This window comes from Myotis myotis, unplaced genomic scaffold (genome assembly GCF_014108235.1).
Source record: "Myotis myotis isolate mMyoMyo1 unplaced genomic scaffold, mMyoMyo1.p scaffold_m19_p_2, whole genome shotgun sequence".
NCBI classification, from domain to species: Eukaryota; Metazoa; Chordata; class Mammalia; order Chiroptera; family Vespertilionidae; genus Myotis; species Myotis myotis.
The window spans coordinates 188,597,558-188,623,652 of NW_023416324.1; the positions used below are offsets into that span (position 1 = coordinate 188,597,558).

At 37.6% G+C, this 26,095-nt stretch overlaps 2 protein-coding genes across 2 annotated transcripts in view; both read left to right on the forward strand.

Annotated features, from left to right (window-relative positions):
• Positions 1–13,475, forward strand: part of WDR49 (WD repeat domain 49) — a 142,458-nt gene extending 128,983 nt beyond the window's left edge. The window contains exon 19 of the mRNA XM_036350561.1: positions 13,345–13,475. Within this exon, the coding sequence (XP_036206454.1) occupies positions 13,345–13,475 (131 nt within the window). The remainder of the gene's footprint in view (positions 1–13,344) is intronic.
• A 7,857-nt stretch (positions 13,476–21,332) lies between these two features.
• Positions 21,333–26,095, forward strand: part of SERPINI2 (serpin family I member 2) — a 31,371-nt gene continuing 26,608 nt past the window's right edge. The window contains exon 1 of the mRNA XM_036347491.1: positions 21,333–21,584. Coding sequence (XP_036203384.1) covers positions 21,341–21,584 — 244 coding nt within the window. The 5' untranslated portion in view covers positions 21,333–21,340. The remainder of the gene's footprint in view (positions 21,585–26,095) is intronic.

Here is a 26,095-nt window from a genome sequence, read left to right on the forward strand (position 1 = left end):
CCGCCAGCTCCATAATTATAGTGTGCAGAGTTATTTGGCAATTGTATGATGAGAGGCTCTTTGCCAGACCTACTTTCAATGTTCTAAGCTATCACTTTGGAACTAGGGACAGTTTTCAAACACTTCATAATCCCCAGGTGACTTTTTACTTTTACCTACTGGGTCTTTAATGTCCTTTTGTATTCTCTTCCCTTCCCTTTCAAGTTGAAACATCTTTCAGACTCTCTCTTTAGCTTCCAAGTTGTTCCCCGCAGACTCTCAAACAGCTTGAAACCCCTCTTTGATATGCCTGATTCAAAAACCTCCTTAGAAGTGTCTCTGGGTCAGACTTGGCCAATAAATTCACCTCCTTTCAGTGCATCTTTAAAACTTCCAGCGCAGAGAAAATGCTGCGTTCCTGGTACCTCAGGTGAACTGTTTTGGTGTTGTTCTGTCAAAGACAAGATGAATGGGGCAATTAACACAGGTGATTTCAATTAGGCTATTGCGATGGAGAGACTATTCAGTAAAGAGGAGCATCTCAAAGGGAGGGCAATGCTATAGAGGCAGGTCAGTGACTCCAGGAGGAGTCTTATTCCACTTGTGAGGAAGGGTAGAGAGGGTCTTATCTCAGCACGGGAGAGAGCAGAATGGTCCTTCGCTGTTACCTGTTTCCCAAACAAAAAGATGGTAAGAGGCCCTAGCCTAGCCCGTTTGGCTCAATGGATAGAGCGTCAGCCTGTGGACTCAAGGGTCCCAGGTTCGATTCTGGTCAAGGGCATGTATGCACCTTGGTTGTGGGCACATCCCCAGTGGGGAGTGTGCAGGAGGCAGCTGATCGATGTTTCTCTCTCATCGATGTTTCTAACTCTCTATCCCTCTTCCTTCCTCTCTGTAAAAAATCAATTAAAAAAAAAAAAGATGGTAAGAGGGTTTAACTATCTCTGCTTTCCAGGAGCACAGGGATCAGGTCATGCTTGACTTTGGTCCCCCCACTTTGGTTCCTGATGAAGGAATATCACTCATAACTGAACAACTCAGAGGTGATCATAAACCTGGGTGGGGCAAAGAAGGATCTAGGAAGTCATCTCTCAGGGATTCTTGTTGGTGTCACTTCTGCAAAACCAAGGTGGTGGCAGTGGTCAGTTGTCTTGGAGTCCTGGAGATCCTCAGAGGAAGGACAGCTATAAGACAACAGAGTCTGGATAGGGATGTGGGCCGTCAGGTTTTATTTTATTTTTTATTTATTTATTTTTTAAAATTTTTTTTATTGATTTAAGTATTACAAATAGTAGTACATATGTCTCCTTTTTTTCCCCATTGACCTTTCTCCGACCTCCCCTACCCCCATCCCCCCCGCACATGCCCTCACCCGCCCCTCAGTGCATTGTATCCATTGGTTATATGCATGCAGACAAGTTCTTCGGTTGATCTCTTACCTGCCCCCCTGCCCCCCCGCAAACCTCCCCAGCCTTCCCACTGTAGTTTGACAGTCTGTTCAATGCTTCTCTGCCTCTGTATCTATTTTTGTTCATCAGTTTATAATGTTGTTTATTGGGCCGCCAGGTTTTAGATCTTAGTTTTAGTCAGATGTGAGACCTGAAAAGGTTAGTTTAGAGGATCGCAGTCAGATATTGAAGGAAAGTGGAAGAACTGAAAATATAGGAAGGGCTGACAACTGGTGCAAGGGAAGCTCCAATCCAATTTGCAGGCATTTCTAAGAAGGGGAGGAAGTCCATTGAAACTCTCCCAGGTGAGACAGTTAAGACTCTACCACATGTTCTCTGGTAACCTGCAGTTTACAAAGAGGTGGCAAGACAGTTCAAAAAAATGGTGAACTTAGTTAGAATCAGACCACTTGACCATACATGGTTTTCCATTGAAACACAAAAGTTCTCTCTATAGTTCTTAAACTACAGGTGAAAAATGTACATACAGGCCTGTTGTGAAATCTAGTATAATATATCTTTGCTTTAGAATAAAACCTTAAATCTAATACCAGTAAAGGCGAAGGAATCATTGATATTATAAAAACCTTCTTCCTTGAACAAATGGTTTAAACACAAGAAGAAAACATTTATAAACTTATGCCTTTTAAGTAAGAAATGATATATTGCTGTACATGATTTGTGCCAACAAATTTTAAATAACTAGACAGCCAGAATGAGTACAAAAATCAGAGACATTTTGAAAGTAAAATTCTTCTTACACTTTTATATGTGTGTTTACAGGATAGCACGAAATCATCTTGAAAATCACATACACCCACCAAACTTTGGGTTGTACAAAACAGAAGTCACTAATATATGAAAAATGTCTTTTGAAAGGTTCAACAGATGGACCACATCATATTTCATCAGGGAAATTCAAAGTAAAATACCAATGAATTATTGCTACACACCTGTTAGACCAGCCCAAGTGCTGAACTCCCACAATACCGAATGCTGATGAGGATGTGGAGTGACAGGGACTCTCAGACCTGGCTGGTAGGAAATCATACAGGAAGTCAGTCTGTGGTTTCTTACAAACTAAACATACTCTTATCAGACAATCAGCAGTCATGCTCCTTCATATTTACCCAAAGGTGTTAAAAAGCCCTGAACATTGATGTTTATAGCAGCTTTATTCACAATTACCAAAAGCAACCAAGAAGTTCTTCAGTAGGTAATGGAAAAATAAACTCTGGTCCATCCAGAAAATGGAATATTATTCAGCATTAAAAGAAGAGCTTCTAAGCTATGAAAAAACATGGAGGAATCTTAACTGACCATTACTAAAGTGAAAAAGAAAGTTAATCTGAAAAGGAACATTAAGTATGATTTCAACTATCTGACATTTTGAAATTATAGTGACAATAAAACTATCAGTGGTTGCCCTAGCTGGTTTGGCTCAGTGGATAAAGCATCATTGGCCCAGGAATTGAAGGGTACCCATTCAATTCCAGTCAAGAGCCATATGAGAGGTAACCAATTGATGTGTCTCTCTTACATAGACCTTTTTTCTCTCTCTCTTTCCCCCTCCCTTCCACTCTCTCCAAAAACCAATGGAAGAATACTCTCAAGTGAGGATTAACAAAACAACAACAACAAAAGCAGTCAGTGGTTTCTAGGGGTTGAGAGAGGAGAGATGAGTAGGAGGTACACAGAAAACTGTTTGGAACATTGAAAGTACTCTGTGTAATAATAAGGAATGTAAAGCATTATCCTTATGTCCAAACCCCCCAAATATATGCAGTCCTCAGGTAAACTAAGCACTTGGGATGATTATGATGTGTCAATATAAATAGATCCATCCTTGGTAAAAAAAAATAAATAAATAAACAAAAATCATTCTGGTGAGTGATGTTGATAATGGGGGAGGCTATTCATGGGGGAGCAGGAGATTTATAAGAAATCTATGTACCTGCATTTCAATTTTGTTGTCAACCTAAAATAGCTGTTTAAAAATGTTGTTTTAGAAAAAGAAAAAAAAGTCTCTACAGGTCCCAAATAACAATAATTTAAGAGTCATGCGGAGACTATTACAGCATTATGATGAATCCTTGCCACTCTGTTGCTTTGTTACCCGACTGTTACTGGATGATGGCCAAAGTTGAATGACAGCTTGGCAATACTGATCTAGAGTCTAGATTTAGGAATGAGACCCTTGACATCAAAATGTGGGCAGTGGCTAATAGCACAGGCATCACCTGGAAACATAGTAGAAATGCAGCAGATCTTTTGAATCACAACCTGCATTTTAACAGGATTTCTGGGTGATTTTTAATGCACATTAAAGTTTGAGAAGCACTTATTTGGAGGACTTAGAAGAGAATGGAGCATGTAAATCAGAAGGGAGGTTTTCAGAATAGTGTGCACCCATAGACTAACAACAGCTGGCCATTGCAATGCAATTTTTACACAGACACCCAGTCCCTTCTTTTGGCAAAGGTGCCACCATTGTTCATCTGATTAGTGGCCAATCAGGGGACAAGGGAAGAATCAGATGACGAAAGTTTAACTTTGATGCTTTAAAATCACTGAATTATTTCATTTTAGTGGAAATCTTTTAGTAACTTCATGACCACCACATCTTTTATTTTCATTACTTTAAAAACACCTTTTTGTTATCGTTATCACAAATCTTGTCAGGCAGTCAACCAACAAATGAAGTGATGAATGTATAACTTTCCCAGGTAGGAAATAGTGAATACAAATGTTACCATTAGCACTAGGTTGAAGAGCAGGGGTTGTGGCAAGAGGATGGATATATAGATGTCGGACACAAGAACCGCCCCTCTGTCACCATTAGCGAGCTGAGCCCTGCAGTCTCTGGAATGCAAGAATTCCCAAGTGTGAGGACTGAGTCCACCTCTTTGCATGCCTGGAAGTATCTTCATTCATTTCTTCAACAAATATGTTTGTTGAACACCTTCCATGTACCAGACACAATGCTGGGGGTAAGGGCATATGAGGCATAAAGGCACAGCAAGTCTTTGAAATCATTGAATTTATCACCTGGAGAATAGAGGTAGCTGATGAATAAGTAACTTTAAGGAGAAGGTAAGTTTGGATAGTGATACTAATACTTGTGGTTTCTAAACTAGCAACCATGGGGGAATGTAAGGATGCTTTAGGATAAGTTGCATATTTAAATATTTCTTTACAAGGAGTATCCAACAGCCTCCAGTCAAAACCACAGGAAACTGGGCCAACCAGTTTATTTGTCTCCTTAAGAACAGTTTACCCTTTGCAGTTGTCCTGTTGCAAACAGTGTGTTTTATGGCAGGCACAACAGTCAGGATCCGGGAAGCAGAATCAGATTACTATATATTGAAATTTATGACGTGGAATTGGCTGACGGGATTGTGCGGGCAGCTGACGAAGGTCAAAAGTAAGGGAAGATCATGGGCAAGCAGGGCACAGGCAGAAACTGTTGTCCAGTGGTGGAATTTTCTTTCCTCTCCTAGGGAAGCCTGCTTTGAGGCATTCCAACTGATCAAGTCTAGCTCACCAGGTTATCCAAGAGAATCTTTCCCCCCTCTCCCCCCTATTAAAGGAGAAAGTTTATTTAGAAAGTCACAGAAGTAGAAAAAAGTGAGCCAGTTGGTCTGCGTGGGCTCAGGAAACAAGTTTCAGAGTCAAAAGAAGGGACCTTGGAGTCTAGGAGAGAGAAAGGCAAAGGTAATGTGCCTGGGGAAAGAAGGAGGAAAGGTGCCTGGCATGCTCTAGAAAGAGTTTGTACTGGGTTCAGGATAATCTTTCTTATTTAAAGTACATTAATTAGCCCTAACTGGTTTGGCTCAATGGATAGAGCGTCGGCCTGCAGACTGAAAGGTCCCAGGTTCGATTCCAGTCAAGGGCATGTACCTTGGCTGCGGGCACATCCCCAGTAGGAGGTGTGCAGGAGGCAGCTGATCGATGTTTCTCTCTCATCGATGTTTCTAACTCTCTATCTCTCTCCCTTCCTCTCTGTAAAAAATCAATAAAAATATAAAAAAATAAAGTACATTAATTAGGAACTTTTATTACATCACCAATATCCTTTCAGAGCAATATCTAGACAAATATTTAACTGTACAGAGGAGGACTTTAGCCTTGCCAAGTTAATACGTCAAGAAAACAAGTCATCAGAGCAAGGCTAAAGACATCCTTTTATAATCTTAAGTTCAATAAGTGGTTAATGGATTCTTCCACATATCATAATACATGGCAGACTCACTCACATCATTATATGAAAGCATTTTGCCATTAACCTAGCAGATGTTGCTCTTCTGAATAGTGAGAGGAAATGATTATCATTATCCATTTAAAAGGTGTTAGGTTAATTTCTACACTGCTTTTGCCATGTAAGGGAGGTTGCCGATGACACCGATGAAGGTTATGTTGTTTTATGGGCCTCAAATACAAAGATTCTTGTAAGTGTTTGGGAAGTTGCTGGGAGTTTTAGAGTGTTCTGGGCGAAGAGTATAAGCCAGGATGCAAGCAGGAATCATTTCTAGGTGAGTATTTCAGATACCTTTTGTAAAAGAGATCTCAGAAGAAAAGAACCCAAGCTCCAGGAATTCATGGAGGTATTTTTCTCATTCTAAATAAATAGCCACTTTTATGAATAATTTTATATTTATAATTTTATATTCCTTTTCTTAAAGAAAGATCACAAAATTGTTAGCTTCAGACTCTGAAAACAGGGATCCACTCCTGCATATACATTTCTTAATCATCTGTCTTTTAGCTCAAAACGAGAGAAAGAAAGAAAGAAAGAAAGAAAGAGAGGAAGAAAGAAAGAGAAAAAGAAAGAAAGACAGAAAGAAAGAAAGAAAGAAAGTAAGAAAGAAAGAAAGAAAGAAAGAAAGAAAGAAAGAAAGAAAGAGAGAAGGAAAGAAAGAAAGAAAGAGAGAAAGAAAAAGAAAGAAAGAAAAGAATTATACCAGCAGGGTAGTCTCTCTCAAGATCTTACAAGGGCTAATCAGTTAGTCATTGGTTTAATTGTCCTGAAAACTGATTAGTTACACTGAAAATGTTTCATCTAGTTTAGAGACAAACCTCAGTAAGACAGAGTTTATTTCAAAAACATTTTGGTTCCCATAGTGAATTTCAGCAGAGCTCTATGGCATTCAGAATACCTTATGATTCTGAGTTGCTAACCTGTAGTCAGATGGGACAGGATCAACTGCTAATGTACAGAAATCTACATTATCTCCTACTGTGGTATTAGACAAATGAAAAGTGTTTTCATTTGTAGTTTTGCTTATGAGGTAGTTCCAGATTTATTCATTTTGCTTAAAAGACACACACACACACACACACACACACACACACACACACACACACAATCATTCACCAGTTCAAACACTAGAACATTTAAAAAATTATTCAGTGAAAAGTCTCCCTCCCTTCCACAATGCTGATCTGTCCAGTTCCCATTATCATCTATTTCTGGCAACCAGGATTATGAGTTTCTGTTTCCTTGGAGGGTTTCATATATATATCTTTATTGTTGAAATATTACATAGGTCCTCCTTTCCCCCCCCATTAATCTCTTCCTGCACCTCTTCCCTTCTCCCTCCCTGCCCCCTCACCACCCCATTGTCTGTGTCCTTAAGCTTATATACATACAAGTTCATTGATTAATATCTTCCCACCCACCCTCCCCTGCCTTCCCCTTGGGAGGTTTCTGTATGCACTTATGATTCTGGACTTTGAGCCTTGCTTTCTTTTGATTCACCTAGATATTTTCTCAACCCCTTTATTTAAACATTTCTGAATCACTTTATTTTAAATATGTTGGTTTTTGCTTTTGATCGAACTAAAGATGTTTTTTTAAATCATGAAATTGATATGTTAGACATTTTGGTTTTTATTTTTCACACTAGAGGCCCGGTGCACAACAATTTGTGCACTCAGGGGGGAAAGAGGGGGTCCCTCAGCCCGGTCTGTGCCCTCTCGCAGTCTGGAACCCCTCGGGAGATAATGACCTGCTGGCTTAGGCCTGCTTCCGGGTGGCAGAGGGCAGGCCCCATCCCTAGGTGCAGCCCCTGGTTGGGCTAAGAGCAGGGCCGATTGGGGAGTTGGGGCGCTACCCCTGTCATGAACAGAGCAGGGCGGATTGGGAGGTTGCGATGCCACCCTCAGTCATGCTCAGGGTAGGGCTGATTGGGGGGTTGGGGCACCGCCCCCTGTCACACTCAAGGCAGGGTCTATGGGGAAGTTGCGGTGCCATCCCCTGTCACGCACAGAGCAGGGCCCATCAGGGGGGTTGGGGCTCTGTACCCTGTCATGCACAGAGCAGGGCCAGTCAGGGGGTTAGGGCACTACCCCCTGTCATGCACAGAGCAGGGCCCATCAGGGGGGTTGGGGCTCCATACCCTGTCATGCACAGAGCAGGGTCAATCAGGGGGTTGGGGAGCTCCCCCGCTGTCTTGCACAGAGCAGGGCCCATCAGGGGGTTGAGGAGCTCCCCCCTGTCACTCACAGAGTAGGGCCGATAGGGGAGTTGGGGCACCGCCCCCTGTCACACTCAGGGCAGGGCGGATCAGGGGGTTGGGGCGCCACCCTCTATCACCCACAGAGCAGGGTCTATCAGGTGGTTGGGGCGCCGCCACTCTCACACTCAGGGCAGGGCTGATGGGGAGGTTATGGCTCTGCCCCGTCACACACAGAGCAGGGCCCGTGGTGGTGGTGGGGGGGGTGGTTGGGGCACCGCACCCTGTCACACACAGAGCAGGGCTGTTCAGGGGGTTGAGGCGCCGCACCCTGTCACACACAGAGCCGCAGGGCGATCAGGGGGTTTGGGCGCTGCCCCCGTCACGCTGATCCCGGTGCCGGGAGGCCTCTCGGCTCCGCTGATCCTGGTCCTGGGAGGCATATTACCCTTTTACTATATAGAATAGAGGCCTGGTGCATGGGTGGGGCTGGCTGGTTTGCCCTTAAGGGTGTCCTGGATCAGGGTGGGGGTCCCCACTGGGGTGCCTGGCCAGTCTGGGTGAGGGGCTGAGGGCTGTTTTCAGGCTGGGACTGAAGTTCCCAACTGCTCCTTTTTTTCTTTTTTCTTTTTTTATTCTGGGCCAGCTTTAGCTCTGGCTCCAGCTCTGAGGCCTCTGCTGCTGAAAGAAGGTATCTGGTTTGTTTGGGTTCTATAATCGAAACACTGTTTCAACTCCAGCTCTGAGATCCCGGCTCGCTGAAAGCAGGTTTCTGGGGTTTTGTTTAGCTTCTATATTTGTTACAATGTTTCTTAAACTGCAAGCTCAGAGTCTGGCAAGGCAGGCGGGGAACGTTGGAGTCCTCCGTCACTGAAGCAAGCAAGCCTCATGTTAGTTTCAAGCTGCCTGGCTGCCGGCCGCCATCTTGGCTGGCAGTTAATTTGCATATCTCACTGATTAGCCAATGGGAAGGGTAGCGATCGTACACCAATTACCATGTTTCTCTTTTATTAGATAGGATTCTTTTATGCTATTTTCTAGAGGCCCAGTGCACAAAATTTGTGCACAGGTGGGGAGGGGGGTCTCTTAGCCTGGCCTGCATCCTCTCACAATCGGGGATCCCTGGGGGGATGTCAGGCCTAAACCAACAGTTGGACATCCCTCTCGCAATCTGGGATGCTGCATGCACCAATGACCATAATTCTCATACAGGTGAAAGGCATCTTGCTGTTGTATGGGCAGCTACATTTTTTTCCCCTGATTATAAAAAGTAGTACATAACATGATCCTTCTGAGGCAGTAGTACTATTTTCCCCATCTTATGGGTGGAAAAACTGAAGCAGAGAGAAGTTAAGTAATTGGCTTTGTCATACAGTTATAAGTGTCAGAATCAGGGCTAACCACTAAATGTGCAAGCCAGAGTCCATGCATGTCATCTCTGCATCATCCTGTTTTTTCAGTGTTAGAGTAGCCTTGCCAGGTTTTATTTTTTAAATCTAAGAGACTCTTCCGAATATATAGGGTAGGGTCCCTAGGCCTGGCCAGCGATCAGCGCCATCTTTGGGGCAACCAGTGGTTGGGATGACCGGGGGCCCCCCGCTAGCACCTGCCTTGGCTGATGGCCTGGCACTGCCTGCTTCCCGGCCTTGCCCCCCTATCACCACTGCTGGTCGCCTCCCTCTAGGGGCAGGAGGGGCAGATGCTAAACGCAGGAGCTGCCCTAGGGGCAGCTCCTGCGTTTAGCATCTGCCCCCTGGTGGTCAGTGCACGTTATAGCAACCAGTCGTTCCTCCGGTAATTCCACTGTTAGGTCGATTTGCATATTATGGTTTTATTATATAGGATTGTTTATATATACTTTAAGTTTTTCATTGAATCTGTAATTTATTTCTTTGTTTTTATTTGGAAGGTTGTTATATATTTCTTCTAGTGGTACCTTTATAATCATAGGCTCATATAATTCTTCTAGCTCTTTATTTTTCTAAGACAGTAACAATTAGATCCATGCTTAGTGACAATAAAATGAATGTTTCTCCATTACCCAATCCCTCTTCCTTTACACAGTTTATTCAAGAACATTATCTTTCTTTGTGCTGACTTTTATTTTAAATTTGCTTATGTTGTTATTTTGTTTATCATGAATAGAGCTTCTCCCTTACCCTACCAGTTTTTGTTAATTAAACAAAACGTGGCATATACTTTCTATTTTGTCATCTTAAACCCCACATTATTTGAGTCTCACTTCTACATTTAAATATATTCTGTGCTCAGCACCAAATCTTCTTCCAAATTTTTCTCAGTCATTTCTCAGTTTGTTTTGCTGTAATTTCCTAAAAAAATACTCTTAGGAGCAATAGTCTCTGAATTCTCTGCATGTTGAAACTATTTGTCATTTTCAGATTTAAAGCGTAGCTTGGATGCATGTTTATAATATCCATACCTCACATATTCTTTCCTTGATTTTTTTGTTGGTATTGCTCTACTATCTTCTGGTATTGATCATTGCCATGAAGATATCTAATGCAATATAAATTTCTCTCCTTTTAAGTGACTTGATCATTTTGTCTGGCCGCCAAATGATTCTGTCTTTATCTTTAAAGTCTAATAACTTTAGTAGACTATGCCTTGGTTTTGACTAATCAGAGTCTATTTTTCCTGGTACACAGTACAGTCAGCCCTTTGTATCGGTGGCTTTTGCATCTGCAGATTCAACCAACTACATATTGAAAATAATAGAAAAAGAAGGTTGTTGCCAACATGTACTATGTACTATGTACTATGTAGTCAGGCCTTGATGCTTGAGTCTATATTGAACATGAGCAGACTTTTTTCCTTGTCATCATTCCCTGAACAATTTAGCATATCAACTAGTCGTATAGCATTTCATTGTAGTGGTATTATAAGCAATCTAGAGGTGATTTAAGTACACAGGAGGATGTATGTAGGTTATGTGCAAATACAATGCCATTTTACATAAAGGACTTGAGCACGGCTCCTGGATCCAGTCTCTGATTAGTAAAAGGATGAATGTATGTTCCCTCTATGTACATAAAGTAGATGCTTATATGAGGAAAGTCTTATTACATGATAACTTTAAATATTTGTTCAGCTTTGGTTTTCTTTCTTAAGGACTCACCCGACTTATGTGTTTGTTTTTCAATATCTGCCATTTTCTTCTCTAATTTGTTCTCTTCAATTTTCATCTTGTATTTGTTTTTCTCATTTGTATATTTCACGTTCCCCACTATGCCTATTCTCACTTATGCCATTTTTTCCCTATATTTTCTTGAGCCCTGACAGCTCACATTTCACCACTTCCTGTTGAATCTTTGTTTCTTTCATTTCTGCTCCGTGACCTTCCTTTATAGAAGCAAGTGCTTTTTCAAGTTTTAAAATTTAACTTGTGACATCTTCTCAGTAACAATATTTATCTATCCAGTGTATCAGTCCATGTATTTGATGAGCTTTGCTGCTCTTTCCAAATGTTTGGTTTTTAATTTTGCTTATAATACCTTTGTGTCCATGGTATGCTGATTATTTTTTTTTTCATTTTCTCTTTTAATGAATTAGCTTAATGAGTTGGCTTTTCTTAAACTTGAAATTTGTAGGGGCCCCTGAGTGATATGTGCTTGTGATCTGTGATTAGTGTGGCCTTTGGGTCTTACAACCCACAGGGGCAGACTGTTTTTAGCAAAAATGGCTCATAGGTGTGATTCTTATGTGTGAGCCATTTTTTGCTAAAAGCAGTCTGCTTTTGTATCCAGCCTTATTCACCTCTGTGCACATCTCAGCGGTTCTCAACCTATGGGTTGCGACCCCTGAAAATACATCCTGCATATCAGATATTTACATAACGATTCATAACAGTAGCAAAATTACAGTTATGAAGTAGCAATGAAAATAATTTTATGGTTGGGGGTCACCACAACATGAGGAACTGTATTAAAGGGTCGCAGCATTAGGAAGGTTGAGAACCATACTATAAATGAAAGATAAAGCATTTGTACTGCAGGGTAAGCCTTTACTATGTTTTTGCTAGTGCTTTCTGAGATGCTAATGTACTTACATGCTCCATTCTCATCACTCTTATCGTGTCTAACACTGCCCAATCCAGTATCTGGCAGCCCTTCTTCATATTGTATAGGCTGCAGGTTACATCTATCTTTGGGTTTTGCAGAATGCGGAATTTATTTGCAGAGTTATTTTCCCTCATTTTCCTGGTTGTTCTTGCATAATATTAAAGAGAAAAGGGGGAAATGTATTGAATTACATTGTTATGTTTGTATGGGAAGTACTGAGTTTTGGTCTCTTTTCAATTTAGATACATAAAAATGCTGCTATACTGTGAAGTTGCTCAGTGTTTACATAGTTTCATTCAAATTCCTTGGCTTGGCATTTAAAGTATTCCTCAGTCTAGCTCCAGCCTCATTCTACTTTCATCTCCTTCATATTCTTTATGCTTTTGCTAAATCGTATTGAATTATTTAGAGTTACCTGAATAGTCGTTCTTGTTTCTCCATACTTTGATTCAATGTGTTCCCTCCAGTTGACATTTCCTTTCCACCTTGGTAACCCTTCCTCATCTCCATGGTTCTTATTATCACTTAATATCCTATCTGGACTTCAAGTTCCCCTGAATTAGCATCTAATTCTTAAAGCTTTGCCTCTGGTTTCTGCATATTTTTATAATCTCTTTATATGCGTAACCACACTTTCCATAGTTTGGATCCTCTTAGAATTGTCTTCTACTGTATACGTTAATTTGGTTATTTGAGTACTGTTCCTACTTTCTGCCAGTTGGAAGAAAACCTATGGCTTAGTTATGTTTGTGCCCCATTTACGCCTGAGCACAGAACATTGTGCATAATATACATTCAATAAACATTTGCTGAAATGATAAAGTTAAGAAAAGGCCAAAATTAGTTTTTTGAATGCATGGCACAATTTCCTCCTACTTCTCGCTGATGCACAATATTACCACTCATGGGGATAATTTGGCTTTTTTTTTTTTTTCTGAAGCCACAGAAAAAAAGCATCTTATAAGAATATGATTGCAGATGTACTTGTTTAGTCATCCAGGCAGTCAAACTGTGTTTTGATTATTTTAATTGTTTTATTTTAATACAGAATAATTTGTCCCTGGCTTTTTATGAGTCCTTGATAGCTGTTAAGTATATTAAAAAAACAAAAATGGAGAACTATCTTCTGTAATCTTCTACTGTTAGATGGTGGATCTCTATCATGATATAAATATATTATAACCAATTCTGTTAAAATTTATCTTTTAAATTAAAAAAGGAATAGCAGAAGCTTAACAGAAAATTTCCCCATAAAACTCTAGGCTTTAGAAACATACAACTTTTTAAGTAAAGTGAAACTTGAATATTTACTCCCCACTATTTCATTTAATTGGGCTCCTTTTCAAATATAATTTACATATCATTTCTTCACCATTTTTTTAGCTTTGAAAGCTGTATTTGTTGAGAAAAACCTGTTTCCCAAAGACTTTCTGGATCGTGAAAGAAGAGCCAAGCAATTATGTCAAGAAACAAGTAGTGAAGTGAATATAAAAAGAAATAAGAAGCAATTATAACTGAAAGAAAAATAAATATTTCATTGACACATGAAATATGTGTATGAAATGCAGAAAATAAATTTTAAAAATGCCATCTTTTTTGCTTTATATTTCAACTTCAGAAAGTTTTGTTTTCAGACAATATTCTTACCCACTACTTTTGACTTTCTCTCTATTTCCAATAAAACAAAGATTGGACTCAGAGGGGATGGTATCAATTGGTACTACCTATTCTCAAGTGTTTTTATATAAAAAATGTACAATTTCAGAACAAAGCATTCTGACCTTTGGTTGCTTCTATAGACAAATGTTTTGGTCATTTTTCTTTTCGAAAGCCTCATTCAAATTAAACATGAAAAATACTGACACAGTGAATAGCTATAAACTTAACTAAGAAAACTATGCCCACTTATTTATACTTTCTAGTTTTGTGTGTGAGTTTTTTAAATGATACTGATAATGAAATAAGACCTTGTCAGTAGCAGCTGTTCTATTAATTATTATTGATTTATATTCACTCTTATATGAAGTTATTGAGAAATTACTGCAGAAGTTCTACTTCTACTCTAAAAGTGAGTAGCATAGTACAGACAAAGTGGTATAGCCTCAAGAAAAGAAGGGTTCTGAGGTTATATAAAGAACTCACTCTGTATGGAAGGTCAAGTAGACAATATTTGGTTCTGAAACACAATGCCTTACCTTTTTGATCTATTTTTCTTTATAAATAGCATCTTCCATCAGGAAAACAATATTCTTTTTTTTTTAATCCTTACCCAAGGATATGTTTCTATTGATTTCAGAGAGAGAAAGGGAAAGGGAGAGAGAGAGAGAGAGAGAGAGAGAGAGAGAGAGAGAGAGAGAGAGAGAGAGAGAGGAGAGAGAGAGAGAGACATCAGTGTGAGAGAGAAACATTTATTGGTTGCCTCCTTTATGTACCCCAACCCAGTAAATGCCCTGACCAGGAGTGGAACCCATGACCCTTCAGTGCCATGGGACAATGCTTCTACCAACTGAACCACATGGCCAGGGCAGGCAACCAATATTCTTATGCTGCTTTATTTATTCTGTCCTGTAAGAATAATTAATAAATTCTTTCACACAACATTACTATATATTTGTATTTTAAAGTGTCTTTCCAAAATATTTGAATTTTAAGAAGACTTTTGCAATAACACACAAAAATAAAGGAAATAACTAACAACATGTAGGGGCCTACTCTGTCCAGTAACTGCAAAAATTTATTGTGTTTAAACCCCACAATAATTATATGAAATATATCTATTTTAACGTTATTATCTGAGAGTTGTATTCATTAAAAGAGTGCCCAATTATTGATGGTGAGTTGGGATTGGAGCCCAAATCCGTTTTACTCTAGAGACCATAGTTTTTGACCTTCATCATTCTGTTTACTCACCTCTCATTACTTAGAAAGTCATGAAATTAACTCTAACAGAATTTCCAGCATCAGTGGAGCAAGTTTTAATTTGGTGGAGAGGATGGCAGAGGAAAGGTTTTTAGAAGACAGTTGTCTATTCCATCTATAATTAATTGCATCCTGAGTCAGGCATTGTGACTTTTGTGTAAGTTGCTCTCCTTCTCATTAAGCAACAGTCACATATAAGGAAAATATAGGAGCATAATACATGTGAAAGAATTGTGATGAATGTCTTCAGAGTGCTTAAGGCCATAGAAAGCATATTAAGAGGAACAACAATTGGGGGGGTCTAGTTTAAGAAAGAGTATTCATGGGAGATACAAGCTATCCTCAAAGATTTCAAAGCTGTAGTGCACAGAAGAAGTAGAACTAATGCGCATAATTCTAAGAAGGCAGATTCTAGAATTGCTTCCTAATACCTGTTAAAACCTGAAAAATTTTCTCATTCTCTTCCCATTGACACTTCCCATCTTGGTGCAGAGTAGCTGGCAGCAGGCACACTGGATGGCTGTAAAAGGAAGGAGAAGCTTAGAGAAGACCCACCGGATAATATGCTTACTGGAGCCAAGAGTGTGGAAGGGGTCAAAGGGAGGGGGGGGGGGATGAAGGGTGTGAGGGCTGAGGGGGTGAGTGGAGGAGATGACCAGCATGGTTGGAAGAGTAATTACATTGAGCAAATGAGAACTGAATAAATAAATGAATAAAATTAGTAAATATATTGAGGATAATGAGCGCTAGATATCACACTGTTGTAGAAAGTAATCGCAAAACGTGAAAGGAGGAAAACTAGAAAGAACTCTGAGATTTTGAATCGGGATTAGAGGTTTCAGATATCAGTGTGAATTCATAGTTTTAGACAGATAGATAAACAATAAAATGGAATATTTAGGAGTGATAGAAAGTTATGTTTGTAGCTTGCTCTCAAATGGTTAAAAATATAAATTATAATGTGTATATGTATATATTTATACACATACACTCAACACACCGCATATATGTATCCACATACAAACATATTATAAAGATAGGTGGATGGGTAGATAAAAATTAGTTATATAGATAGAGTACACATGTGGTGAATTGTCAATTGGGGAAACTGAGAGAGAAGTGTGGGAGATAGTAGTTCTTTGTATTATATCAGCACTTTCCTGTTAACTTAAAAGTATTTCAATGTAAATTATTTTTTGAAAATGAAAATGCTGCCTTGGGACAGAGGATTCTTTGAGATGTTCAGAAAGAGGCTGAATAACACACACAGGCATATTGCAGAGAATTCTTCCACTGGTTGGGAGATTTGATCAGACAATTCATCATTTCAAATTTTGAGCATATGATTTATGAGTCATATATTGCTGACAATATAGTGGAGTAAAGATTGAAACACATTTCCAGAAATTTAAAGGAATATTGAGATGTTAAGGACATGTAATACGGGTACCAATTAGTTTGCAAAGACTCATTTCCCCTTCCATCCATCCATCCATCCATCCATCCATCCAATCCATCCATCCATCCATCCATCCATCCAATTATTGAAGGCATATGCAAGGAACTGTTTTAGATGCCAGGTATACACAAATAAATAGAACCATCTTCTCCTGCCATCATCTTTCTGAAGTGAAAGCACATAAAATGTCATGGTCTATTAAACAATGGTTGAATGAGCCCCTTAGTTTTTCTAGAATAATTTAGAAATTATTTTACTAGACATATTTTACTTTCTCTACCCCTAGAGAATACTTTGTTTGAAGTTATTAGTCTGAAATTGTGTGGTTGATATAGATAGATCTCTCTATAGCCGATTGCATGTGCAAAGCACCAAGCTGTGTGTATCTCTAAACCCCAATTTGGTGCTTTTTGTATGAAAAGAATGAAGAGGAGCTGTCTCACAAGTATATTTAATGAGAAAAGAGTTTTGAAAAGTATGAAAGTATCTTTTAATGTTACTGTTTCTAATACTTAAAAACAAAACATACACAAAAAGAAAAAGCAACGACAACATTTAATTATGTCTTACTCTTTTACAGCTTACAGCATCTAGCTATGTTAAGCTGGTAGCAGGGTCTCACTTATCAAATGTTAAAAGAACTGAAGACTTTATATGCTATTTCTGAAATTAACATTTAGGTTTAATTATTTAAGACTAATTTTTCTACAGTGAAAAGAACTTGTCACATTAAAATAGGATGTGCCAACCCTGGCTCGGGTGGCTCAATTGGTGGAGCATCCTCCTGTGCATTGAAGGGCTGCAGGCTAGATTCTCTGTCGGGCACAGGATTCCCCAATCAGGACACATACGGTGGGGAGGCAACCTTTCAATGTTTCTCTCTCTCTTTCTCTCTCTCTCTCTCTCTCTCTCTCTCTCTCTCTCTCTCTCTCTCTCATTGCCTTCCTCTTTCTAAAATCAATAAAAAGAGTCCCATACTTTTCAGTAGGCTATTTTGTTTGTTATATAAAGATTTACACTAAATATAATTTAACCTGTTATCTTTTCAGAACATTTTCCTCTTATCACACAAAATATACATAGAGCGAACTGGCAGAGGGAAAAAATACCTGAAATTAATCAATGAAAAAATTAACTTTTAAGTCCTTTATTTATTAATCAAAACACTTGATTGTGTTTTTTTTTAAAGTTTGGAATTAAATACATGTTTACTTAAAAAAACTACAAAATGCTACTAAATGCTAATTAGAAGGATAATGAGATTGAACCTGTAACCCCTTCCTATTATTTTTCCCCCAATGCTCTAGGTGCAAAATTGAGTTACAGAAGAAACAGATTTATAAAAATATTTAAAGGTTTGCAGTAATATTTTAAGGACAATTGTGGTATCTTTATTGTCTTATTAAAAAAGCTTAAACCAGGGAGGAGAAATTCATGGCCGCTGCTTTTTACTCCCTAAAAGAAAGGAAAATGGACAGTCTGCTTGAACTGCTCTAACATAAGGTCCTTACAGAACAACTTCATTAAATGATCTTACTAAGACTGAGTGTCTGTCTCTGTCATTGGAAGGAAAAATAATGGCCTGTTCCTGGGCAAGTCACATTATGACCTGAACACTGTAGACACAATAATTTGGTAACCAAGTGTACTTGTGATGGATGTTTGCTGGTGTCACTGCACGGGTAGAAAAGCACTGATTGAATGATAGTCTTAGACATTCGGATTTATTATTTATGAATTGCAGAGTAGAACAGAAGAATGATTGTGTTCTTATGTTGCATAACTGTGATTTTGGAAAACAACCTCTAACAGTGTTATATTAAAAGCTGCAAATGAGCTTGCTTACATCAGAGTAAGTGATATTAGAGAGCAACCCAACATTTAGAAAACATTCTGAGATGCTTAGATGGGCAAGTAAACATTTTAGTAAATTAAATACTATGACTGACATCGGTCATCAGGCTTCTCAAGCCTGATATTAAGCTATAGCCCCAGGACACTGAAAGATGTTAAAGGGATCCTTGAAAAAGCTTTTTTTACAAAAAATCCTTTAAAGGCATATACATTCATTTTACTTACTTTTCATAGCTTTATCAGAAGTAATATTACATTTAGTAATCAATAGTAAACATTTGTTCAATGGTAACTGAAACAAATTTTCCACTCCTCTTCTCAGAGGCCACTTATTTAATATCTGGTTGCCATGGACGTTATTGATTTGAACTAGAACAATGAGATCAAAACCTATTCAATTACGCATCCACTTTTTATTAATGAACTGTTTGTAGAAAAAAATCATGTAAAATGTTAAGAGCACATACTGGTAAATATAACACCAATGTTAACTATCAAATTACTTATGTTTAATAGTAATATCTTGATGTAATTTGGTAAATCTATAATCTTAATCTGGTCTTTTTGTTCAACATAAAGATTATATTTCTTTAATATCCAAATTTTTCCCTAAGGATTCAAATGGGCCTTCTATCCATAGGAAATTCCTCTATTGTATAATTTGATGAATTGTTGAGAGCTCTAAATGCAGCAGTAATTTGTCTCTCTGAATTCTGGACTTGATTCAGCTTTATTCTTTTTGTCATAGGTATTTGGAAATATTTATGATGGAATACATTGGTATTCTGATGTAGGATTCCTATGAGAAGCAAAAAGAGCTAATTACTAGCAAATTTATAGGCACTGGCACATTCTTCCAAATTCTGCTTCTACTTATTATAAAAGAAGTGAAATAATCATATAAACATCATGATCTTTTAAAATTCTAGTATTGCTTTCTCTCTTATTTCTTGCATATTTTATCATTGATCATTAACCTGATCATATCAGACCTTTCATTCAAATGTGGTGAACACCTGCTTTGGTTTTAGAGGAATTAATCTAGGAACATTCAAGATAAATAGAGTTGGCCTTGACCGGTCAGGTGTCCCATGTACTAGTGTTTCTCAGCAGACATAACATAACCGTGAACGATCAGAAGCAAATTTTGAGTAAGTACCATAAAATTAAATAGCTCTTGAATGAAGTATATATGCAATAATATTAATTGTGAGTGTTTAATAAGGTAAGACTAGTATTTCAATTCACTTTAGTAGATATTATTTAAGTTTGTCAAGTTAATGCATTACTTTTATTCTCCTTAAAATATGTCACTATAAATTTGAATATTGCATTCTTATAGGACTATTCGTCAGTTTGTTTAGTTCATTAGTACTTTGTGATTTCTAATGAGATATGATCCAAAAGCCACTGAGGTAAGTCAGTTTTTAAAATCAGCATTTTGTGTGAGCTTATAATTTACTAAGTACCTAGAAATTTTCTATGAGAAATTGATGCTCAAAGAATGTATATTTTAGTTATTAAGATTATTAATAACAATGAAAGGATAACTTCCTGATTTAACTATAAGGGTAAAAATACATCCTTCATAATAGTGTTTATCATTCTAAAACAAATCAAGAACATAAAGATGTGCCTAATGGATTACCACTTGGTGACTTAAAAGTACTGATAACATTGTGACTACGTATCTACAAACTAATATTTTGGACAGAAATCTTCTGAGATAGTGAATATATTAGAAAATGATATGCAGAAATTTACTTTGTGTTAGCTTTTACTATTGTTCCACTACTACTAACAACCTTAGGTACCAATCTAATCCTTGATAAAGCATTTGCTTGATGGGATATATGTATGTATATTTTTAGTTTAACGAAACATTATTTTCTAACAATTCTTTGGATTGAACTTAGAGCTCTTTTTTCTTTGCAAATTCTATACCTAAGCATGTAAAATTTACCTATATAAATTAGAAAATAATTTGAAATATCTGGATAATGACTCTGTAGCTTAGTTTTGGAGAATATTTTACTATTGGTAATCTTTATATATAACAGTGATCTTAATGACTTTTAACTCACTTGTGGGTCATGGTGAGCTCCCTGATGGCCTATAAAACACTCTAGAAATATAGTTCTTCAATTATTTAAGTTTAACAACACAGTATTCCAAAGGCTTTTATCTTTACCCCCAATAAAAATTACTTCCTAGTAATCTATTCGACTAGGAATTATTACGGGCTACTCAAATGTATTATTTGTAGGGAAAAAATAGTGTTAGTAAAATTTAAGAGACCTTCAGAGTCAGTTTCCCTCCAAGTCTCTGGTAAAATTGCAAGAACTCACTCTGCTCTAGATGTACTCAGGGTTGAATTTTCTGCAATTTTGGTGGAGAGCACTTTAATAAGGTGTCATTAGTGTTGTTGTGACCTGGTTATAGTTTTCAATTGCAGCTTTCTTACTTTGTTATTTGTCAAATTGTTCTTTGATTTTTTAAAAAATATTGCTCTCTTTTTCTATTGATGTACCATTTATATTTGGTCATAATTTTGTTTATAGTTTTCAGAGTTTTCTTTTCTCCCTTTGGCAAATTACATGTGGGTTTTGGGGTATTTTGCTCTACAAATTCCATAACTTTTACTTTTGTAAAAAGTTAGCCAAATTATTTAATCGATTTAGAATACATTAACTTTTTAATATTATAGGTCTAAAACCACATGGGAGTGTGTTCATTTTTTTATTCCATTTCTGTTTTTGATCTATAGAGTAGTCTGGACAGAAGGTTCCCTTGATGTCAGAGTTACAAGTATTCTATGTAAAACCATGGGAATATATAGAAAAAGTGTATCATATATCCATTTCAAAATAGTACTACTATATTGATACTGCCCCAGAATCATAATTCTTCTTTTGATTTTAAGAAACTGCTATATATGTCGAACTGGTTCTTAAAGGAATATTGAAAAATACCATTAGCACATGGCCTATTCTTCTTAATAGATGATACTTAGTAAAATGCTTTTGGGGTAATTTGTCCTAATAAGACAGAAAATTCTAATAGGTAGGAAGTTTCTTTGAGTGTGAGATGATAAACTCTGGTTACTTTGAAAGCTAATAAGTTTTGAATTAATGCACAGAGGTCAAAATGATTAAGATCGTGTGGACTCTCCTATTGACTTTTTCTGGAAGTCAAGCCTCAAAACCCTTGGTTCAGAGAAATACTGAATTTGCAGTGGATCTTTATCAAGCTGTTTGTTCATCTCAAAAGGACAACATTGTATTTTCCCCACTTGGAACAACTTTGATTCTTGGAATGGTACAACTGGGAGCAAAAGGAAAAGCATACCAGCAGATAAGACAAACTTTAAAAGTTCAGGAAACCTCAACTGGTAAGATTCTTACATATAATTATTTGTACTAGATGAGATCTGGCCAAATTTATTTTTAAAATATTAGAGAGAAGTTCATGGTCATATAACTTTAACAAATAAAAAATGTTGCAAAAAGTATAAATTTATAATAAAATGAGCAATTATAATGTAAACAATACCCATTCATTTACAATTTTTTCCTAATAAAAACATTACAAAAATAATTTATTAAGAAATTAATTCTATACAGATATAAATTGTGAGTACTAGTATATCTGGTTATTTTATTCTGCCCTATTTTAGATAGCTTTAATTAACTGGGAATAAGTTTTGTGTATATGTGTGTTTGTGTATACTCATATATGCTCCCATACATGTATATCTATATATATATAAAAGCCTAAGCAACCATTATGACCAGATGACCAGACGGTAACTATGACATGCACTGACCACCAGGGGGCAGACACTCAATGCAGGAGCTGTACCCTGGTGGTCAGTGCGCTCCCACAGCCAACCTCCCATGGCCAGCCAACCTCCTGCAGCCGGCCAACCTCCTTCGATCCCTCCCCCCAGCCAACCAGCTCCAATGGGCCCTGATTGGGACTGGGCAAGACATCTCTGGTCGGCCCCAATTGCCCCCGATCACTGATTAGGCTGAGGAACCCTAGCCGTGCACGAATTCATGCACTGGGCCTCTAGTGTACACATAAATACTCTTCCATTATCTCTTACTATGTTGTGATCATTTTTTCATAGCGTGCAACTGCTTCAGAATATAATTTTTTATTGTTGTCTTTTATTGCCTCTTAAAGACATATCATTACTTACTCAACCCTTCTTCATTAGCTTGTTTCCAATACTTCTCCTATAAAAATGCTTCATTGAGCATCCTCACCCAGAAATCTTTGTGTTTATCTCTATCTCATTAGCTTTTTAAAATTAGTTTTCTAAGTAATATTTAACCTTTGCACTTAAATGAGACCAAGAAAAAGCATTAATGTATACATTTTAAAAGTTTCTTTGGTTAATACTTTTTAAAGAAAAGTTGGGAAAAAAACATACATACACAAAAACAGCTTTCAGAGGCCTTTGTACATGTGCGTGGTTGTTGTTTTGGAGTCTCCCAAAGGTTTATCTGCATTAGTGTACCTAACTTTTAGTGCTGGCACCCCATTTCCCTGGCTACCTTGTACTTTCAATTTCTGTAATAATTCTAATTTTAAACTTTTACATCTCTGTCAGATAATATGTCATGAACATTAGAGGAAACACCCGGGTCTTTGATTTGGGACTTTATTCACCACAACTAATTTCAGTATATTGCCTTAGCACAGAACAGTTCTATTGAGGAATTTGTTTTTCTTCTTTACAAGGTTTTATTTGCATCATTTTAAACAAAGGAAAAAAGAATTTGGTGAGAGTCAAGTTAATTGCAAGAGTTTCCCTTTGTGAATAATGTAAAAGGAAGCCACTACGTTTCAGATTTAGTCTTGGCTGTCTATATTAATTTCAGCAAATCCCACTACACAGTCCCAGAAACATTTGAATCACATGATACTGCTTTGGAAGGTTAATAGAACATTTATGAAGATATGTAAAGTTGATTCCATGAGGAATTAGTAAATTAGAGCTTCCAAAAATCTAAATTATTTTAAATGGGTTTAATCTTACAGAGAAACACAGATGTTCTAACAACTCAGGATTGTGAATGTGATAATTATAGTAATAATAATGGCACTGTCAAACACATATATGCATATATATTAGCTGTCACTGTTTTATATGCTTGATCTACATGGTCTCATTTAATTTTCACAATTATTTTGAGAGGTAGACATAACACTGATGGACACTAAGGCAAAGGAATGTTAAGTAACTTGCCCAGAACTAATTCTGGAAATGATTCAGGGAGGTTATAGATCATAAGAACAATAATAAAAATTCCTGTATTTTTTGGAAGAATATTGATGGACAATTAAGCATTAACATTTTAACACATATAATAAGATGTACCAAGCTTATTTTCGGTTATGCTTTGTTAAGGGGCACTGATGGAAGAAAGCTGCAAAAAGAAAAGGAAGATCAGCCCCAAAGGGTAAAGGTTTGAAAAATAAAAAAGAGTAAAGAAAAAAGAGACAGAATTAAGGAGAAAGCAGTGAGAGTGCAAGAAGGTGGATAAAATGTTTATGGGGGCCCTAGCCAGTTTGGCTCAGTGAATAGAGCATCAGCCTGCGGACTGAAAGGTCCTGAGTTCGATTCCGGTCAAGGGCACATGCCTCAGTTGTGAGCTTGACACCCAGAAGGGGGCATACAGTGATTCTCTCTCATCATTGATGTTCCTATCTCTCTTTCTCTCTCCCTTCGTCTCTGAAATCAATTATATATATACAATGTCAATGGGGTCTGGAGAAAGAAGAACAAAATGGCACTAAGGGCAGGGGAAGAGTGTGATGCGTAGGAAGGTAGTTCCTGGAACAGCCATATTGGAACCTGAGGCAGAAAGAAATATCACTAATAATGATCCTGTCTTTATTTACAGTTTTTATTATTTTGCTCATCATGAATTTATTTAAATCAATACTAATTTCTAAGCTATACATTACAATAAGGTATTATTTATCTTAATTATTGAGTTTGTTGGCATCTCCTTCAATTTTATTCTCAAGGAAAGTGTCTCATCCACTCATCTTAGCCCTGGCCCTGCCTTTCATTCCCAGTGATTATCAAAAGGTGCACTCTGTTGAATCAGTCTATAGTTCACTTTTTATGCTGCCATCTGTTTCACACGAACACCCCACTTATTCTACAGATGGACATCCACCCCCAGGGGGGCTCTCAGTGTCCTCGGTTCTCCTTTCCCCCATTGCCAAGACATCTGCCCAGAATTTACCTTCCCCATTTTACTGAACCACTGATAATGCTGCAGTTTTCTCTGCCTGTAATAATTTTGTTTACTAATCAAAGACTAATATGAAGGTGCTTCTTTATTACAAGAGCGTTATGGAACCAGACAGTAGGCATGAATTCCTGACTCAGCTCTGCAATCAAATGACCTTGGGACTTGGCACCTCTCAAGTTTCTATATCTCTCTGGAATTTAGATTCCTCCCTAGAAAAATAGGACTTTGGATGAGATGATTTATATGGCCCTTTTGGCTAAAATAATCTACAATCCCATAACCCTCTTTGTTTTCATCTTTGGATCTGTCACATTGCATTCACAATTGGCCTTTGGGCCCTTCATAGCAAGAGAAGTAAACATGTACTAAAGTTTAGAACATTTTCTGGAGGTCTGGTACAATCAAACTAAAAGTCATATTCACCCTATGGCTTGTAGGTTTTCTGTGGCTCTAATTTAGGAAATTAAACTTGTTTTCATAGCTTATTAGGAGCCATGAATATGTATTCTTTTTTTTTCTATGCTGAAAGAGGTTATTAAACTGTAAATTAAGTCAAATTTGTACTGCAGATAACTTTATATTCTCCTCCAAACTTGTACTACTTGGTGACAGATTTTTATTGACTTCTGAGTCCAGTGATTTATCAAAGGGCAGCTGACTGTTTGTCACACAGTCTTGGACCTTAAGTACATGACATAAATCTAGTTGCTCTGACAAATGAGCTGGAAGTATTTTTTTCTTCCCTTCTCCTCTCCCCCGCCACCCCCCCCCATTCCTTTAAAGATGAAGAACAAGTTCCTGAAGACTGGTTTCAAATTTTGCCACTTTATTTTTTACCTTAATTCTTTTAGAGAAGCTCTCATGCCTTCACTCAGGAAGTCTCTTTTGTAGCCTCCTGGCTATTGAGACATTTTGCTTGGCTTCAAATAACAAGAAATGATTGCATCTGAAATCACTGCATAAGCAAGGAAAATAGATGAACTTTTTTCCCTTCTTTATGTAAGGAATTCCAGGGTTGTAGAGAATTACCCAAATTTTTCAGATGAAGTTTTCATATCTAAAATCTTTCATGTCTGTGTTCATAAATGGGGAATTATAGTTTGAAATGTAATGTAATATACTTTCCAGAGCCCCCTGTGTGGTGGTGTAGCCAGTACCTACACCAGAGAGCAGGAAAGAGAGGCAAGTAGGGACTGAAATGTAGCCTCCACTTGGCTGGACAAGATAAGAGGCCACGGGGTTATAGCCCCACAGGAAAGGCATCTGTTCCTATTCACACAAAGATGCCCTATGGGCTGATAAATGGTTTACATGCACACACACACACACACACATACACACAAACATACACACACATGCCTATGTCCAGTAGACACTGAGAAGTTCCTCTCAGTAATAATTTTTAAATCTCTTTATTCAATGGGCATTCTTAAAATGGTAAATTATCTATGTTGCTTCAATAGAAACGAATTATATATATCCAACTTTAACACTATAAAAATGGTATTTTCAGTATTTAACTGAAAATATAACAGAGGCCCTGAATAAGCCTTTGGTTTGAAATACAGTTCCCAGACTACATGATGGAGTTTCAGGATGAAGGCAGAAGGGAATGAAAAATATTGGG